This window comes from Polypterus senegalus, chromosome 3 (assembly GCF_016835505.1).
Source record: "Polypterus senegalus isolate Bchr_013 chromosome 3, ASM1683550v1, whole genome shotgun sequence".
Taxonomy (NCBI): domain Eukaryota; kingdom Metazoa; phylum Chordata; class Cladistia; order Polypteriformes; family Polypteridae; genus Polypterus; species Polypterus senegalus.
The window spans coordinates 70530389-70551169 of record NC_053156.1 but is presented as its reverse complement, the minus strand read 5'-3'; the positions used below and the strand labels follow the sequence as shown (position 1 = coordinate 70551169).

At 36.0% G+C, this 20781-nt stretch overlaps 1 protein-coding gene across 8 annotated transcripts in view; it reads left to right on the top strand.

Annotated features, from left to right (window-relative positions):
• Window positions 1–20781, top strand: part of lama2 (laminin, alpha 2) — an 852572-nt gene that overhangs the window by 554885 nt on the left and 276906 nt on the right. For 4 of the 8 annotated variants that reach the window (XM_039747473.1, XM_039747472.1, XM_039747475.1 and 1 more), the window contains exons 20-21: window positions 2500–2606; window positions 4667–4942. In XM_039747473.1, coding sequence (XP_039603407.1) covers window positions 2500–2606; window positions 4667–4942 — 383 coding nt within the window. The remainder of the gene's footprint in view (window positions 1–2499; window positions 2607–4666; window positions 4943–20781) is intronic. The other 4 variants (XM_039747479.1, XM_039747477.1, XM_039747478.1 and 1 more) reach the window with 1 other exon arrangement.

Genomic DNA, 20781 nt, shown 5'->3' with positions numbered 1-20781 from the left:
CAAAGAACAATGGGTAGACATAGTATATGCAGAGACAGTTGAACAATGTACCATTGGTATATTTTTAAGTGTATGTTGTATGTCTTTGAATAATTTTAACTGCATTGTATTTCCGAATGTATCCATTACTACAAGCTTGTCTACTGGAATATGTGTTTTTAAAAATAAATTGAAACAACCGCCTACCATCCTCCCAATCATGAATGACCTTAATAGATGCAGAGAAGCCAAGAATTTCCTAGTCAAAACTTGTGGAGCTGCAGCACCCATAAATAAAGAGTTTCTAGGCTGAAGTATGATGTGTGATGTGTTATTAATTAAGAGAGAATTGCCATAGGCTTATGAATTACACTGGTGTTCAGTGCTGGAGAGTACTAAATAACTAGCTGAGACCACTAGTTGCAACCACCCTGATGCAGAAGCCAGAATGAAACTCCTCTGATATCTGCAATTTGTAACAGTTTGATAACGTGCTTCTGCCCGGCACTTTGAGTCTGTACAGTGTTGTTATGAGAATCTTAACCCTTAATGGCAGACTTTTTTTGCACAATTCCACTCAGAAAGAGGCTGCTATGACATCTGCTTTTGAAGTGACAAAGTGGCATAAATCCTATCAAATACTGTAACTGAGATTGTGTTTTCCTTTTTCATATACTGTATATTTCTGCTTGCTGAATATATATCTTAATAACTATATAATGTACTGGGGCAGTGATTGTGAATAGTTATTGCTAATTGTTCATTTTGTTGTGTAATAGCATGAGTAAAAGCTATGTTTCATCTTGATTTCATAATTCAATGTTTACTCTCCTAAATTATTATTGTTAATGCATATATATCACATTTGGTGATATTTTAATTTGCGTATTAAATAATTCTGCTCTACATGCATAGTAATAACTGAGAAAATTTCTGTGAATCTAAAGAATAAGTATTCCTTTTCTACACTTTCATTATTTTACAAATGTTCTAGTCAGAGTCATGGTACCAGAGCCTATCCTAACAGTCTACAATACTGACACCATAACTGGACATACCTGGAAAGGCCATAGATCCATTACAGAGCACATTCAAGCACACGGCCACACTCATCTTTCCCAGGCTAGTTTAGTGCTTCAGTCTCACATTGGCATGCATGCATTTGGGATGTTGGTTGAAAATCAGAATAGCCGGACAAAACCTGCATGGACATGCATATAACTCCACTTGGTAATTTAAATGTACTTTATTTATAGTTGTGAAGCAGCAACACTTACCACTGCACCATTTCAACACCAGTCAGGCAATCATTTGTACAATTACAAAAAAACAGTACTAAAAAGTGTACACATTCCAGTAGACAAGGATTACAGGCTCTTAACTGATGAAGGAAACAACTTTATTTTTTTTATTTAATTTTTTAACAAGATTTGCAATCAATTACTTTCTTATCCAAAATAAAAAACAAATGGAAATGCTTTGTAAAAATGATAGAAGTGTTACTAGGATGGATGTCACCATGACTGAAGTGGATACATTTTTGTACCAACTCAAAACCAAAATGACATATCAGGTCAGCTTCTTCTGTCTAATTTCAAGCAACTCTTACCAGTTTTTAGTTTGCTTTGTAACTGGTCCCTGATATATTATATTGTACCTGAACTGTGTAAACTGTCAATAATATTCCAGTTCCCAAGGTTTCCAGGCCAAGCAGTCTGAGTATGTACAAGCTAGTAGTGCTCACTTCCATTCCAATGAGTTGCTTTGAACATTTGGTGAAAACATTTTAATGACATAAACTAAGTCCTTTCAAAAAAAAACTGTTTTGCTTACTATAAAAACAGTGTTGTCTAAGAGGCTTTCTTGGTTATCATATCTATCTAAAATCATAACTACTTTACATTAATAGGCAAAGTAAAAGAGAGGAATAATTTGTTTAATTCTATATAGAGCTTACAAAGAAAGTCGATCAGGTTGGTATAGCATACAGTGCAGTGGCTTTTGAAATGTAGAAATAAAAGGACAACAATTAAAAATACAAACCACTTATTTGTTTACTGTACTGTTATCATATCTTTGTAAAACAAATGAGAACACTTGTGTGTTCAGTTTGGACTTGAGTGTTGAGACAGATGGAGCCTCCAAAACAGAACTTGGAAGAGAATTCCAGAGAGTAGGAGCCACAGCTCTTCAGAAAATGAGCAATTATGCAATAGAGTTTTGGAAAAAATTATTTTTGTTTAATAAACTTCAATGTTCTAATCAGCATAGACAAGTATTGTGGAGTTTTGAAATCGATAGCCTTATAAGTCAGTAGCAGACCTGTAAAGTGTTTATTGTCTAATCAGACTGGATGAGTGAGTCAGATAGCACTTCTCACTTTTATTCCATAGCTGATTGTATACAGTACTGTATTTGCCCCATTACTTTTTAATTACGAGACCTTGCATATTTTTTTAAAAATAAATGTCTGGAAATAATAGTTAAATATTAAGTATTTGCTTTCTTTTTTTCATGCAGCATGCCAATGCAATCACAATGGCTCTATGTCAGAAGTATGTAATGTTCAGACAGGCCAATGTCAGTGTCGAGAACACGTTGTGGGCAGACAGTGTGATGAATGCATGGTGAGTATCAATATCTGCAATTATGGAAAGTCATTGTTTTACTGTAAATGAATTAGCCAACATAGATATTACCAGCACAAAGAATGTGCCTTTTTCATAAAATTTGTTTGGATTCAAATTTCTTTTCGTCTTGTCACAGACTCAGATCTCTAAGTGGTTGAAGGTCTGATGCTGTTAGGATTACTCTTATTCACAAGGTTAACAGCGTACAAAGAAGAGATGCATGTGCAAATGAAAAAGCATTAATTGCTCATTGATTGAATATTTTATTATTCATAAATGTTATTCCTGTCCATCATTTAGAAACAAAGGAACCAACCTTCAGCAAAGCAAGCAAATGCAACTCAGTGTGCTAAAATTCTTTAAAATGTGGCACAGCTGCAGGAAATTAATGTGTACAGTTTTTGAATGTAGCAGTGGCTTAAAAAAGAAACAGACAATGCATTTTGAATTTGCCTTTATTTAAGAATCAGCTGTGTTGTTGTTTAGGCAGACAATTGTAGTAAACCTAAACATGTCAAGAATCATGACTAAAAGTACTTTAGAATTAAAGACTAAGGTTAGCCCAAACTTAATTCACTGCATATTTCCTAAAATATAATAAAAGTAAATATTTATCAGTACTAAACTGGCCATTATATAGTAATTCTACAAAATGAGCACAGAAAAAAACATTCCTGATATAATGCCACTTGCATTTCACATTATGGTGATAAACAATAATTTCTTCAAGAAATTCTATTGTAGATTCTACAGAACATTTACTGTTACAAGTTGGAAAAAACATCTTTGAAATTGAAACACATATAGGCAACAATGGTCATGCAGTTCATTTGACATGATTATAAATATCGTACGTTGTCTGGCTATGGAAGTTTGCTCTTTGAAATGAAAAGTATCAAATTATTCTACAACATTAATCACCCTTTTTAATGAATCTTGTCATGTCTTGAATCATAAAAAATGTCTAAATTAGGATAAGCTGGCCATATCTGGACATTCATAAGAAATTATTCACTTCATGAGACAGAAGTACATAATAAACAAGAGTAATTGAAATGCAATGTGTGCATCAATTTAAATGTTTAAAGTCTAAATATTCTTGTAATAGATAAAAATCAAAAATAATACCATATTCATAATCACTGACCTTGAAATAATCTAAAAAATATGCCTACATACTTCTAAAATGTGTTATTTGTAGCCTTCTGGGGAGGGTTCTTAGAGGTCTAGGACCACTAATAAAGAATCAAATATCAAAAATATCATTTGTGATCAGCAACCTTGAAATAGCAAAAAACTGTACTTCTAAAGCCAAGAAAAATAAGGAATGTTACCATAGAAAAGCATAGGATGATGACAGTAAGGGCTGTACTCCTTTAATTTTCAGCCTAGCCTCATGAAAATTTTACCTTGTCAAATGATTGCAGAGATTGCTGGGCATGCCCTATGTCCCCTGGTGCCGTGCCATTTAACTTATAATATGCCAAACAAATTATTAATTGATCATTAAGCTTAATAAAATGAAATCATATCGTTCTTCTGATTGTTTTTCTCTTTAAAATAGCAACCTAAAATTACAGTTATCACCAAATTTTTTCAAAGAATCTCAAACAAGCAGTGGTGTTTTTCAGAGACTGTATTTTGGTCCAGAACAGATTGTCTGCTAGTGTCAAGGAGTGATCATTTATTCTACAAACTGATCCTTTCCTTGAATGGTATGTGAATTAATGGAGAACAATGGATATGTCAGCTAATGGAGGGTCACATTTACAGTATAATGTCTAAAATACTCTCCTTATGTATGGTTATCCTAGATGTACTCAATTCTTTTGCAAGTTCTTCCTACAGCTTTTTACTTCTACAATAACAAGTCATTTTTATTGAAGAACATGTGTTAGGTATTTTTAATAAAGTTTACTTAACCTAAGAAACATAGTTGTTACTACTAAAGTATATTTACTGGTAGAAAATTTAAACAGCTTGCTGTTTTTCTGTGATGCAATATCTTCCACGTCTCTGTCCATTTAATGATTTTTTTTCCTCCTCTATTCCTGAAGCCTAATTGCTGGTGGGATCCAGAAAGAAGGATTTGTATGCCATGCAGTTGCAACTCTGCTGGTTCCATGTCCCCTCGTTGTGATCTCATGGGGAGATGTATCTGTAAGCCTGGTTACACTGGAAAGCATTGTGACCTACGTAGACAGTCTTATGAAAGAAGAGAGACCCGACGGCCTGTCCATCAAATTCCACTACCAGTACCTCGACGCTGGGGTATAAGTGGGACAGGAGGCTGCCCCCGAGGGGCATATCGGCCTTCCACACCCCAAGGCATGGTAATATCATGCATGTGTGTGTGTATTTACCTGCCTGCTGAATCATTGGGCTATATTCATTAAAAGATTCTTCTACACTTGTCTCTCATTTTATATTTAGAAGTCAGCTTACTTTAGTTATTTTTAATGAGTAAAGCCCTTGGTGTGAGTTTTTAAAGAAATGTCACATAAGTGTACTAACCGAAAGATGTCCTTAAAAATATTCTAACAATGGTAAATAAGTGCAGTTAGTTTGTGTGAAATGGCTTGAACTAAGCGTATTTTAATTTTCTTCATGGTCTCTTACTTACATTATTTGTAGGGAAAGATCTTGGAAACGTGGAAAATGTATTACATTATGAACTGCTTATGCCATAGATCAAGGGTGGGCAAAACACAGCCCTGATGTCAATTTGTGTGGCCCGCACACAAACTTTTGTGATTTTATTAACAAAAATGACAAATTAAATACATAATCAGTGCGTGTTTTGGAATGTGTGAACAAATCAGCAAGTTCGTTTATAATGTTCCATGTGTACATACGGAAGCTTGTATTTATGAAAGTGGACTTTGTATTGCATGTAACCGTAAGCATACACTGATGTTTCGATCGTACGTTGTCAGAAGACCAGTTGCTATGTACGCACTTGCATTCGCGTGCATGTGTTTAGATTGTTCAGATTAATTTGGCCGTTGTCATCTGAGCACTATGTTATATTTCAAATATTATTATCCCTAACAATGAATGCTACTGCGAAAAAACGTAAAATTGAAGATGAATGCTGTGTTTTTATAAATGCTTTGCCTTTATATGCCATGTCTGTCTTGTAGTTCTTAAGGAGTTCAATTTGAAAAGACTTTTTCAGACTAAGCACAATAAGTTTGGTAGTAATTTATCTGAAAGTGAAATACAGTACAAAGCTAATTTTATTTGCTGCTTTCTTTGTGTACCAAAGTTATACAATCAGATGACTAGTAAATGTATTTTTGTGTGAAAATAACGTTTGTTTGATTTTTGTCACATGTTGCCTGCTAGAGACCTTACAGGTGTCTATGTGGCCCTAGGAGAGAAATGTTTGCCCACTGCTGCCATAGTCTGCCAGTGTAGTCAAACATGAAAAATACACCACAGTTGCATAATTTTTTATTTTCATTATTCTGTAATGTGTTCAGCAAGGCAAAGCAGACGCTATGGATACTACGTTTAGTTAACACATAGAGATCAGAGGATGAAGTCTTGGCCAAATGTATATATTTACTTTTAGATCAATGGTTTGTAGAGATTGAGATGGTTAATTCTTATTTTAGCTTGTTGTAAGTAACACCAGAAATATGTTGTGTGCTATAACTGAAAAGAATATTGAGTAGAAGTTCAACAACAGCATTGTTTCATTTTCATTTTAAGCAAAACAATTAATCATTAATAAACATTTTATATTTGAAAACAAATGCATAACAATATAAAATATAGGGAGGCACTCTTAAATGTGTCTGGGTTGTCTATCATTATGAAATTGTATTTTGAGCAAATAACCATCTTTACATCTATCCGTCCATTAATTTTCCAATTGTTCTCTTTCATTACAGTATTTTTGTTCAACTCTGATCCTTGAAGGCCACAGAGGCTTCAGGTTTTCATTCTGGTTTCTTAATTAATGGCCAGTGTTTAACTGTTAAGTTGCCTTTATTTTATTTGGCTTACTTCTTCAGACACAGACTCCTTAATTGTTTCTTTTTTCCTTAATTAGCAAAACAATAATGAGATACAAAACGAGAAAACACATGACCAGCCAAACTGTGTCCATTATACAGTGTAATGTTGGGCGGAGTGGTGGCTCTGAGGCTAAGGATCTGTGCTGGTATCCAGAAGGTTGCCGGTTTGAATCCCCATCACTGCCAAAAGAGATCCTACTCTGCTGGGCCCTTGAGCAAGACCCTTAACCTGTAATTCCTCCAGGGGCGCTGTACGATGGCTGACCCTACGCTCTGACCCCAAGGGTTATGCGAAAACTAACAAATTCCTAATGCAAGAAAATTGTATAAGGTGAAATAAAGAAGAAAAAAAAAATGTCTGAAAACAAACAAAGGTTAGGGTCTCAGTAATGTTGATCTGTTCAGGTCATTTCAATGGTGTTTTTAGCAAAAGGAAAATAAACAGTTTTGGAAATGTTTGCTCTAGAAGAATGAGAACACCAACAAGCCATGGAATTAAATAACTGTTTTAAATAACAAAGAGAATCAGCTTCAAATTAAGAAACTGGTTAAAGAGAAACTGGTTAGAGTGTGAACCCCAACTTAGCTGGTTATTTTTGTTTAAGTTCACGTTTTGTTTGGCTGCCATTTAAGAAAAGAAGAAGCAATTCAGAGAACGAAATCTTAAAAACAAGACAAGTAAAAAGAATGGAAAAGAAGTCAAGAAAGTGGCAGGAAGGCAAACCTGGTAACCCAGCATTACAGGGTCAAAGGGAGCCAGTGCCATATAGGATGCAAATCATTGCCTACTGTAGGGCCATATTTAACCCCAAACTCACACTCACTCAAAACAGGCCAAATAACAGCTGTAAGTTATGAAATACAGATATATGTAACATTGTGGAAAGGCACCATTAAACCTAAAGTCTACAGGCAGGATGTACAAATTCAGAAACAGGGCATAACCAGGTTACAGTCTGAAACCAGATCACTTTAGGTTTAAATTTGAAATAATGTAACAAAAAAAGAAAAAAAAACCACTTATTAGACCATTCACATTTATTAGTGTATTAAGACTCTTTTTTTGTTTTATATTTGCCTTTCAAAATAAGCTTGAAGTCCTTGCCCTACCTTCAGATACTGCAAGCATTAATTGTGCAGTACTAGCTGATAAGTATGTGTACAGAGCAGATTGTTTTGTGACAGACATCTCCCAAGCCACTTAGAGATATTTGTCTGACTATCCTGAATTATGTGAACATGAAGCATAATCTGGACAGGCCTTTGTCTAAGATGTTGTTTATCCATTGTAGAACCAGCTTATCACCACCTTTTCATTATGGTATTTTCAAGTATGGTTATAAGGGATTTGAAGTGTACTGAAAAATAACTTGAACAATCAGTTCATATATTGTAAGATATATTTGCTCCTTAAGGATATAATGAAGAGTACATTTCCATCAACATGCCTTGTTTTCTTTGCATAATTTACAAAGTAAACACTTTTATCCAAAACCGTTTTTATGTGATAATATGCCATTTGAACTCTTAGGTTAAAACCCATATACTAAAAAACACACTTTTCTATCTGTTGATATTTCTTGAATTTCGCAATTAGGAGACCTGGGTTTGCTTCCCGGGTCCTCCCCACATGAAGTATGCATGTTCTCCCCTTGTCTGCGTGGATTTCCTCTGGGTGCTCCAGTTTCCTCCCACTGTGTTGGCTGGGATTGGCTCCAGCAGACCCCCATGACCCAGTAGTTAGGATATAGCGGGTTGGATGGATGTTTAGCTACTGCATTAAGTGTAACGCTTCATTTCTGTTGACTATTATTATAAAAAGAAGTCCTGACAAGAATATGCACATCATTTGTTATTTATCAGCCTTTTTTAGACTTTAATTAATCACACTTTATGAAAGTTATTTACTTTTGTTCACTATTCTGTACATTACCGTTTCAATTATATTTTTTTTATCCTGCTGTGTATTCAGATGCAATGCATTTATCAACATTTTATATCATGCCATACTATAGGTGGAATAATGCATTTGTTTTCTTTACATTCTGTTGTCAGTTAATAGTTTAATGCATTAATATACCGTTTAAAAAGGAAGAAGACTAGACATACATTTTATTGGCACGACCCCATTTAATTTGCAAGCTAGCCAATCAATCAACCAAAAAAAAAGACATTTTACAGTGTTTTAGCACCCTCTGGCATCAAAGGTAGGAAGTCCATCCACTGTCTGCCTCTGTCTCTGGTCAAATGACAAACCCCTGCATCGTCACTGTCGCAGTAGGGGGCAGTAGTGCTCCCTTGAACCCTCAGGTACCACGCCAAACACCTGGTAAAATTGCCACAATAATTATATTTATTATAATAATGTGCACCAAGCACCCTCCACTCCACTATATTCATAAATCACAATAACAACAAATAACCAATAATAATCACAATCCTCCACTCCCAGACGCGTTGCCCTCCTACCACCCAGCTCAGCTCGTTGTCTGATAGTTCCCAGAGTCCTTTTATTCCTCCTGACCCAGAAGTCTTTCTGCCCAACAGTTCCACAAGTCCTTATTCCTTCCGGGTCAGGGTAAACAGTACTTTTCTTCACCCCGGAAGCCTGTCGCTCTTCCTGTGACGAACTTCCGGGTCATGGTGCCCAAATGAGTCCATTGGCCTCCCGACAGCGACTCCCAGTGGCCCCCAAGGTATCCAGCAGGGCTGTGTATAAAAACTACATAGTCCATGAGGCCCTGCTGGAATTCGGAGCCTGTATATGCCCTCGGGAGAGCTCCTCCTAGCGGCCAGGGGGGTGAGCGCCGGAGTAAAATGCCGGCAATCCACCACATCACGTGTGTTTTCATTCTTCCCTGATGGAAAGTTTGGAGCTGACAGTGAGGCAGATGTGATGCCAGTTTTCCTCCTGTTTATACATGTTTATTCTACGGAGGGAACAGAAACTGAGTGAACAAATCTTCCAACACTTCACAAGCACCAGGGTGTACCCTTAAGATGTTTCCTGAAGGAGACCATACCTATGTGTGTGACAACAGCAAATGTTTTATTTCTTTATTTCTTGTTACAGGTTTTATGTCACATTCATGATACAAATGTGTTACATTAAAGTGTGAAACCTTATTTTTAAACACTGATGGAAGATACTTCATTAGTTAAAACCATTAAATGTTGTACAGTCTTTAATGCACCCTACATCGTCATCCAGTGTTAATTTACACTACTGGATGTGTCTTTTTCAAATAATTTCATGCTTCAACTATTTTACAAGGTGCTAAGCTATTTTCTACTAAGTGGCAAAAACACTATTATAGTATTTTCTGTTAATAATTTTATTTCACTTCTTTTGTCCCCAGTCTGTTGATTTTAAAAGTAAATTGCAGTATAGAAGCATGACAGTAGAGTAACATGAGAGAAGATCAGATTCTTCAACCTTTTGCCTTTTAATATGTAGTAAACTGCTTCATTTTAAAAAATCTGGCCACCTGGGAAAACACTGAATCTCCACTACTTCACCTATTGCACCTAAAATAAGATGCAGCTGTCACCAAGAGATAACGGCCATATAAACAACTCAGCGGACATAGTGATATGTGTACACCCTGCAGGAATACTGACACACACAGTATGTACAAGTTGCAGGAACAGGAGACAGAAGAAGCACCCATTCACAGTCTTTTTTTTTCCTTTCAGCACAATACAGGGGGTCATAAAGTGTAAAATTAACTTTAAAAAGCAGAGTAAAAGATTATTTGGTAGTTAGTGAAAGGGAGTGTAAGTGCCAGCTTTGATATGATTGCTGTTTTATTTTGCAGCTAATTAATGGTGCTACTTCTGAAATGATAATGGTTAGTTCACAGGAAAACAAAGGTTCTTCGTCTGGGAACTGTTACTGTCACCACTCTCTTGCTTTTATAATTACTTCCATTAATTTGCCTGTGAAGCATTAACCGCTTAAACACTTTCCATAGCACTAATATATGCTTTTACTTTTATTTATTTATTTATTTATTTATTTATTTATTTACTTGTTTTTGGATAGCATACATTCTGCTGCTGATAAATAATAAAAGAAATAATATCTACATTTTTATTATTGTTTTTTGTTACTCTGGACTTAAATACACAGTGCTTTTATAGTGTATAGTACGTTCTGAGTACATAAATAAACAGGGGAGAGATGTCTAAAGTTATACCCTGGTCTCAGGGGTAATGGACAGGGTGCTATCTTTGGAGTCTTATTGAAGGCTAGAGATTTAAGAAACAACATGGGATTTCAGACGAGGATACTCATCAGGGCCAAACACTGGAGTGGTTTTACAGTTAACAATGTAAAGAGGTCCCAAATCAAAGTATAGACCTCATCTATATCAAGAGTCTGATGCCCAGTTAGAACATGGTAGACCAAACCTGAATGAGCTTGAGCAAATCTGCTAACAGGATTGACTAAAGTACTGTAAATCTTCACCAGTTACAGAGCTGCCAGACACTAACTCCAAAAGACTTCAAGCCATTTTCGTGTCAGACAGATGATATATCAAAGAGAGGTCATAACACATACATTATCTGAGCAGCCAATTTTATATTTAGTCTTTTTTGAATTGTTAAATGTTGTAGTTTAGATACTTTTTAAACTCAGCTTATAAATATGAAAGAAAATGCAGAGATGTAAAATATGTGTATTTATAATTTGTAATTCAGATGCATATGAAAGGCATTGTGGATTAACTCAGCCATACCTTAGATTGCTTCTTTTCCTAATGAAAACTTGAACAGCTATCAGTTGGGCACTGTGAAAATTAGCAGAGTGCACTGAAAGGAGGCTGTCAGTTTAGCATTTCATCCACACAGTATTGAGATAAAGAAAAAGACCAGCATCACCTGCCTGTCACCTAGCTCTCACCACAATTTCCAGATCTGTTGACAATGAAAAAGCAAACATACTGTTTAAACAGTTTGTTCTTTAAGCAAGGTTCCATCTAAGCCTGACATCTGTAAGAAATTTCATGCTGAGAAATTGCAATGAAAAATGTTCATATTTAAATCAAACAAATTAGAAATACCTGATTTTTAAAAAGTATTGAAAGTTAATATTGTGGCTGCAACACACGATCTTCCATTTCCTGGAGTTGCTTTTCACAACTCATTCAATTTAGATTTAATGAGCTACCACTTGAATAATATATATTTGACACATGATAAATGTTACACATAGAATATTTTAGCTGCCAGACACTCCATGGTGTGCTGTTACACTTACCAACTGGAGCTAGCTGGCTTGCACATCCATCAATATGTGTATCATTAATATGAATGAAAAGTGTGGGCCTTCTAAAATGCGTTCTCTGGAGTCTTGGCGTTTTATGCTTTCTGCTTTTAAATTCTAGTGCACTCTTAAGTACAAATGAATGAATCAAACATTAAAAAAAATGTAATACAGCATTTAATGAAATTTTCCTTTTTTCATTTTATATGAATCATTTAAACATATGTGAACAATTTACATTTATCAAGACTACATAAGGCAATAAAAATATACTTAAAAAAAAAAACCCAAATACTCTGTTTGGACAACTTTCATTAATCATGGTATTATGAAATCTAGTGATGATTCATGAACACAGCCTGCAACAATTGCAATGATCTCTAGTAGATTAATATATTGTTTACAGTCTCAGGAGCATTGCTCAGTTTATTCATTAAAAATCCAAATACTGCATATTGGCATTTTAATGAAGAACAAAATCATATTCCGTTTAACGGTTTATGTCTAATGCATCCATGTAAACCCAAGTCGTATCTATTTCAACTTTAATTTTCTGCCTTTTGCTTACGTGTGCTTTACTTGATAGCAATAACAATAACATATTTGTTTCCCTTAAATCACCTTCAATTTTGAATTGTTAGATGTTACATTTGGAATTATAAATGTTAAAATTAGTTAAGGACTACATTTAGCCTTCAAATAAAATGAACAATAATGTTGTTTACATTTTTTCTTGAACTCTGCTAAAACACCTCAATATTTCATGAGTTAATGGAGCAACACATTTTTGATTTGTTGAGGTAGGTTTAAAATTCAATTAAAATTCAAAGAGAGACATATGGTATCTTTGGATTAGACGAATAACGCATGACACACATACAGGACTGCTGGATTCAATTATTTGTGTGATCATATACCACAAAACAGCCCTGCTCAGCATGCAATGGGACACTTTACTTACCAAAAATGTACTAACAACCTTATCAAACATATATCACAACAGCAGGATTCTACAGATGTAATCAGGAATACTTTTTTAACACATTATAATGGTAAAGCACCGACAAAAGGTGAAGCATATATCTGGTAGATTTATCCTTCTGTAATATTCAGAATTCAGGGGGCAGAAGTAATGGAACCATTAAGATCTAGAGATCATAATAATAGTACATTTAACAGTGTTCGGCAGAGCATCTTTACAGAAATAAAAAATGTGAAATTTACCTTGATTGGGACCAATTTTCACAAAAAGCATCAAAATCTAAGTTTGGGGATGGTCAATAAAATGGAGCAGATTTAAAAGAATATAATAACTCAATCATTTGTACAAGACAAATAACCCCATTGCTAACTAAATGGCATATGAGTGCCTGGGAGTGTAGTACAGACTGGCATTATCCATTTTGCCAGGCCAGAACCCAAATCCCGGCTTAGTGAACTGCTGCCAGACATTCTTAAAAAGTTTCTGTTTACTTCACTAGGCCTCCTTTTGAATGCAGCATCTGCAGCCTTTTCTGATAAGATGATCAAGACCATCCCATGTAACAGCCAGGGACATCTCTCTGTAAGACACAAAATAGACTCAAATTCTAAAAAAAGACTATAAATCAAGGATAAGTAACATTGATGGACAGAAATTTGCACCAGTGGTCAACCAAGAGGTTGGACTTATGTGCACCCAAGACGCAATGACAAGACTTCTGTTTCTTTCCTATAAAAACCCTTGTACACCCTAAGTAACTGTCCTTTTCTCACTGCACTACAGCTTGACCTGGTCATAAATTTGCTTCCCATTGCCAGAATCCATAGCTGATAGGATGTGGCTGCAACAGGGTGGAATACTCGCCTTAATTGGAGTAAGGATGAGGTTGCCATTAGTCCCTCCTTGCTGAGGGACTGCAAGGACATGAGCAATAGAAGGAGACTGTACATAAACCATGCATTAGCCTTTCTAGCAACGGTCACTAGCTGGTCACCAGCTGCCCTAGCAGCTCTACTTTTGCTAGCATCTGTGAACACTTTGTGTAAAACCTTGAAAGAGAAAACTGTAGTTTCGCCCACAACCATAAGGTGCAACCAAAGGCATAGAATGAGACCTCCTGAGCAGAGAAAGAAAGCACACTGAGAATTCTTCAACGTGTCTGGAGAAAGCCGACCAGAAAAAGAACAGAGCATCTCTCACCTCAAGCCATAAGCATAAATTGCCTTGATTCCAAAAAATATTAATTGTAATTTAATAGATGGGAGAAAGCCAGCTAAAGTATTTTGGTATTTTTGCATGTAACTGAAAAATAATAATGTTCTGAAGAATACATTATGGCACTGTGTTGTACTTTACTTCCCAAACCCAGTGCAGCAGCATTTCACAGGCACATATGCTCTCACAGACGGAGGTGTTGGGAATGCCCCATATGGGAGATATTTGATGATAAGCCAGAGTAGAAGGTAGCTGCTGTTAGCAAATGAACATTACTCACACAACAGAAACCTTTTTACCAGCTAGAGAACGTATCCATCTTAACCTCATGAATAGAAAAATCAGAATTCATAAGTTATGTATCGTTTCCTAAAAAGATGAAAAAGAAAATTAAACTTTTTTTAATTTTATGTTTTGTTTTGTTTGTTTGTGTCTTTTGTCTGTCTATATATACACGTTTTATTATACAGTTTAAGTTTTATTACAGTTTAAGCTCTACAGTCAGAACATACAAAACAAGAAGAATGGCAGTTAATTACGGGCAAATATTAAACAAATGTCTAACAGCACATTTATAATGAAGAACAAACCAAATCCATGTGACCATCTATAATAGTGATTAGAGCTGTACTGTGAGCTGTGGATATTCGAGAGAATGTTTACTCCAGCAGTGCTGTAGAAGTCGATACAAAAGTTCTGCAATAGCAGGCTGTTTAGGCCTTTTTATGCAACTGATCCCAATTCATACCAATGGTGTTAAACGGGGTTATATAGGTAAATGGGTTATATAGGCCGTGTCATCACTTTCAACTTCCCTTTTACTTCCTCCTTCTTTAAGCTTTGATGCATGCTTCTGGTCATTATCCTACTACACTGCTGTCTAACATGTCTAACCCCAGAGGGTAGAGCATGCCTTTGGAGAATACTGTGGGTGGTCCGTTGGTTCTAAAGTCCAGGCACTCAATGCTGGTCTCCTACTCTAGAGACAGCAAAACACCTCTTAAATTTTAGCATAACCTCATTCATGCTTAACTGTGTTTATGCACTATGAATTAATTCTCTCGGTGTTCTGTGATATATGTGAACTAAATTAAAGAGTTGGATTCATCAGTCCTCAAAATCTTTGTTCCTTCAGCAGTAGTGAAGTTCTTGTATATGCTTAGCACAAACAAGCCCCTTAGCATTACTTGGTTGCCTTAATAAATGTTTTGGAGCTTCTACACAGCCTATTAGACCCGTCTGGACTGGACTGTTGAAGTGGACACTTTGTTATGTTGAGTCTGATTCAAATAGAGGCATTGAGGTCTGCCTTTCTTGCCTTTAGCTCATAACCCTGATGATTCCTCCCATGTCACTCTAAGATAATCATTCATTCTTTAGTGTAATAATATCTATCTATCTATCTATCTATCTATCTATCTATCTATCTATCTATCTATCTATCTATCTATCTATCTATCTATCTATCTATCTATCTATCTATCTATCTATCTATCTATCTGTCATGAAAAAATGCATCCCAATTTAGAAACTAATGCCCTGGCTTTAAAGTATTTTAAGTACTATGATGTACAATCATTTGTCTAATTCTAAGAATTCTCCATTTGAAATTTCAAACAAGAACCATGTGCTTGACATCAAACAAATGTGAATAACAGATTACACCTCTGAAGCTGTGAACTATCACACTTCTTCTTTTGCTACTTTCTGTTGTCTTTCATCAACTATAGTTTTATGTTTCTAATATCTTGGTTTTAGTGGTGTGATGTTTTTGTAATTGGAGTCTTTTTGTTGTGATCCTTCACAATGACAGGGCTTGCATCAAATAAATTGCTGACTTTTGACCTTTACTAGTGAGGCGGCAACTAGGCAAATTATTTCTTATTTTATATATTTTTGATCCGGAAAGTGGCACAGACAGATCAATACACATGACAAGTTGGTTTGGAGTGGGGTTAGTGAGCTTTTTCTAATAAGAATTTATGTGAGCAGCAAGATTTATCAACTGTTTTCTGTAAAACACCTGAAGAAGAAGACCACATTAAGACTTACCAGGATGTGAGTGTTATACAATTTAACATAAATGAATAATTAAATTGGTAGCTGTGTTTCACACACAGATTTAATTTGATTTCACTTTTGCTTTCACAGAGCCCATAACTCAGTTTTGATTTCTCGTCAGTAATACTGGGTTTTTCCTTTCATCTCTTCACCTAATGTAATCTGATGTTATTCCTCCTTCACAATGTCATAGTGGCTTTTGGATTGTTACACTGACTTTTGACTAGTATTAGTATAAAATGTCCTGCTTGCTGCACATCACTGAACTGTGCACAGTCTGAGCAATCTTAGGGTGAAACAGGTCTTTTCAATAAACACACCACATTTCAACAAAAATCTGTTGGCTTACTTTTTTAAATGGTATAAGTCTGAAAAAAATCTGAAACTGTTTTTTTAAATCCATCCATTTTATGAACCTCTTCATTTTTAGAGGTTACTTGGAATAAGAGCCTTGAACAGCAGCCTCATGCACAAGACCATTAATCCCTTATGGCCACTTGTTTATCATATGGCACTCTCAAACATTCACTAACACCGTCCACACTTATTTAATGTCACCGGGTAGCCTAACTTGTATGTGTGAATAAACTGCCCAACTTGGAGAAATCCATGGAGGAGGAGAGAGAATGTGGAAATTCTGCACATACAGTAATCAGACCAGAATCTGAACCAAGTAAAAAATGTAAGGCATCAGCGCTATCCTCTATGCCACCAAATGGCAGCACTTAATATGCTTTAAATGAAATGAAGTTACAGTAATCACGCACAAAGATCTTCACTTCAAGTGAATTGTCTGTCATAACACAAATTCAGATTTGGCTAACGGCATAATTAATCATGGTTCATTTTTTTACGTAAAACCACATTCCAAGCAGGGTTAATATTGCATTATACATTTTAACAAGTATTGCAGCAGTACAAAGCAGAAAAGCACATGGTGTTTAAAAAGTGCTGACATAGCAGATGGGGTGCATTTTAAAAAGTAGGTTAGAAAAAATTATTAAAACAGATCTTGTGTAATACTGTAAACATTTGTTCATTATTTAGTGAATTCATTCAGCAAAATGTAAATCATTGTCTGCTTTGTTATTAATATAGTAGCTATGCAGTGGAAACAGTACACACCGTATTTTTCAGTGGGATGGAGTATTTGCTAGTGTTCCTCAGCCCCATATAGGTGTCTAGCTTGTCAGCAGATGAGTCACATTTAATTATTTCATTTTATGATGGCTTTACAATCATATACTTGGAAAAACCAAGGATATCCTGGTATTTTACACTTGCTGCTGTAAAAACAAATATAATCACTTTTCGGTTTATTGCTCTGAATATGGAGTTTGCACATTAACCCCATATTTCTCCAGTTGCTCCAATTCTTTTTCTCATCCAAAAAACATTCATGTTAAGTTAAACATTGACTCTAAGTTAGCCTGGCATGTGTGAAAGTGAATGTGGGTGTTCATCCAAGTGTCATCAGAGGAGTGTTATCTTTTGCAAGGCTAATTTCTATCTGTGCTGTTAAAATAAGTTGTGTAATGAAAGAGACTAAAAAGATAAAGGGAGAGAGTGAGCATGCTGGTAATATGATTCCCTTGCAGTTGCAGTTTAGGAGACTGAAGCCCACTTGCTCAGGTAAGCACAGGGAAGTCCCTTTAGCCCCACTGCTGCATACTGACTCGAATGCTCCAGGTTCACAGCCAGCCAGGTTTACATAGATGGCCCAAGGAATGCATTATCAATGACAGGTCAAACAAGGGACAGAAGTTTTACTTTTTATATTAGGCATCCATGATAAATATAACATGGAAACTAACAGATAAATCTACTACTGGGTGAGCTAAAATGAAGTACCACATTTCTCAAGGTCATTGTGCGAGGTAGAGGCAGCTGAGTAGGTTGGGGTGGGGATCCTTTGATCGGCAGTCCCTTGCAGTTTTCATTCAGCAACATGCCTTGGTCCAGTGCGCACCGTGCTTTCGCTGTTGAAGTGTTCTTCAAAAACAGTAAAAACATCATGCCTACACAATGCACCTTCTGAATGTACATCAGCATTCCTCCTAACGATGAAGTCCTGAATCGGAAAACAATACCTCAGTGGGTGGCTAAATTTAGACAGTTAGGTACAAAATTGAACAGAAAATCTCTTTGCCATCCTCAGACTGTACATACGCCTGAAAACATCCAAGCTGTAATAGCATCAGTTTTGCATTCTTCTAGACGTTCAGCATGCATTTTCAACACGTTTTTGAGGAGGATTTTGCATGAGGACCTTAATCATAAAAAAATTATGATATTGCAAAAACACACTGAGAGAGACTGTGAAAACCGTAGAGAGTTGTCTGTGAACATTCTGCAACCATTAATCCAGTTAGTTCCATCATCAGTTGCTATTTGAATGGTTGCATAAATAAGCAAAGCTTTCCCTATTGGGCTGAAACCAACTCTCGAACTTCCCATCAGAGATCCCTGCACACTGAGCGTGTTACAGTTTGGTGTGCCATTGCAGAATTTGGCATTGTAGGCCCTTACTTTTTTACGGAGGGGGAAGCAACGGTCACCATCACTTCAGAATGTTACATTGAAATGCTAGAGAACTTTTTGTAGCCCAACTGGAAAAAATGGAAGCTGATCTTACTCCGCGGCGATTTCGGGTGGCCTTCACATTCGCCTGATCTTGCCCTGTGCGATTTCTTCTTGTGGGGCTATCTCAAGTCGAAGGTATACACACAACAACCTGAAAATCTTGAAGCCCTTAAGGACGCTATTTGACACTAAATCTCTGCTATTCCCCTTGAAATGGCCAAACGAGTCATGCATTCAGAAATGATCTCGAAGAGTGTATTACTAATTTTGTCAACCATCTGGAAGACATCAATATTAAAACACAATGAAAAAAATCTGTTTTGTATACCTTTTTTTCTGTCATAATGAAATTTGTTTTATTTGAAATGTAGAACTTCTTTTTGGCTCACCCTGTATAAAATACTAAGGTTTGTGGGTGTGTCCAGTCCTTGCAAGTAATCTGATTGGTCAGTTTGTCTTTGATCATGCGATCAAAAGAGCAACTGCACATTTGAAACATTTAAGGAGAAGTAAAGGCGTAAGAGGCACGTGTCACTATCATGTAGCGCAAATAGTGTAATGACACGCTCTGAGAGTCACCTTCAAAAGGGAAGTATAAAAATGGACAGGAGGCGAGCAAGGAACCTTGAAAATAATGACAGAATAGCTTAACAGATGGAGCATGGGTCGAGAGAGTTCCAGACACACCCGGGGGAAAACGTGATAAAGGTACATGTAGGGTAAGACAAATCAAATATTTTTAAGTTTACTCGATTACCTATCTTTGACAGTTCAAAGGGCTAGTAAATAATAAGTAGAAAATGAAAGAACTAATCCTTGTAATATTGTATGAACAAAAGAACAACCTTAACTATTTTACTGGCACACCTATTCTAATTGCTCACCTCTACAACATTGATTTGCCTAAACAACACAAAGAAAGACTTTAGCTCCAAAATCCAAAGCAGAACTAAATTCATTTTAGAGTATTCAAGCTTGCCTCAGGATACAAGGGAAGATGAGAGAAGGAGCACAGAATTGCACATCCCTGTTTGTACCCATTAGGTAACAATCTGCTACACTATTTTATACAGGTTCAAATTTAATCATTTCAAAAATACATAAATATGAACATTTTATATATATATATATATATATATATATATATATATATATATATATATATATATATATATTAGATATGCAAAAAATGTCATTTATATTCTGTAATTTATATCACAAAGAGTACAATGGAACATCCCATGCTAGTGGTGTTCTGTAAATTAAATAAAATGACTAAGGCACAGCATTGCTTGGTGGAGATATTACTCTTGGGCAACAATGTGGTGCTCCTACTAGATCCTCCAGATTTTTTTTGTCATGCATATGTGTCTTCTTGTCTCTTTTCGATGGCCCCTCTTAGGTGTTTAAATGATCACTCAACTCCAGAGCAAGAAATACGTTAAGATCACTGTTGAACTTTTATTTGGCCATTTGGTCCTTTAAGGATTTATAGTATATCACTTGGAATATGGCAAATAAGGGCAGTTCTGAAGGGTGTTTTTGTCTAGTTTGGTGATAAATATATGTCCTGTATATCTGTAACAAAAATAAAATATTTTAGCAGTACAATACACCAAGTCAGTTAAGCTACAAGGACATCAATCTGCCCAGTTAAAAAGCATAAGCAATTGTGAATCTTTTGAAACTGTTGAAACTTCTTGAATCTTCTTGAAACATCAGGTGACAACAGGTGCACTGGAGAGGCAACAGCAAGACATCTCACCAAAAAGGGAATGATTTTGCAGGTAGTGGCCACAGACTCTCTCCTTATCCTTCCTGACTGATTCTTCTCTAATTTTGCATTTTGCTACTGTCCTTGTCACTACTGATAGCATGAGGTTGCACCTGCACACGGTTCAGGTTGCACAGGTAGTCTACCTCCTCCAGAAAGGCACATCCATATGTGCTGTCATAGGAAGTTTTACTGTGTTTCCCAGCACAGTCTCAAGAGCATGTAGGAGATTCCAGGAGATGGGCCATTACACAAGGAGAGCC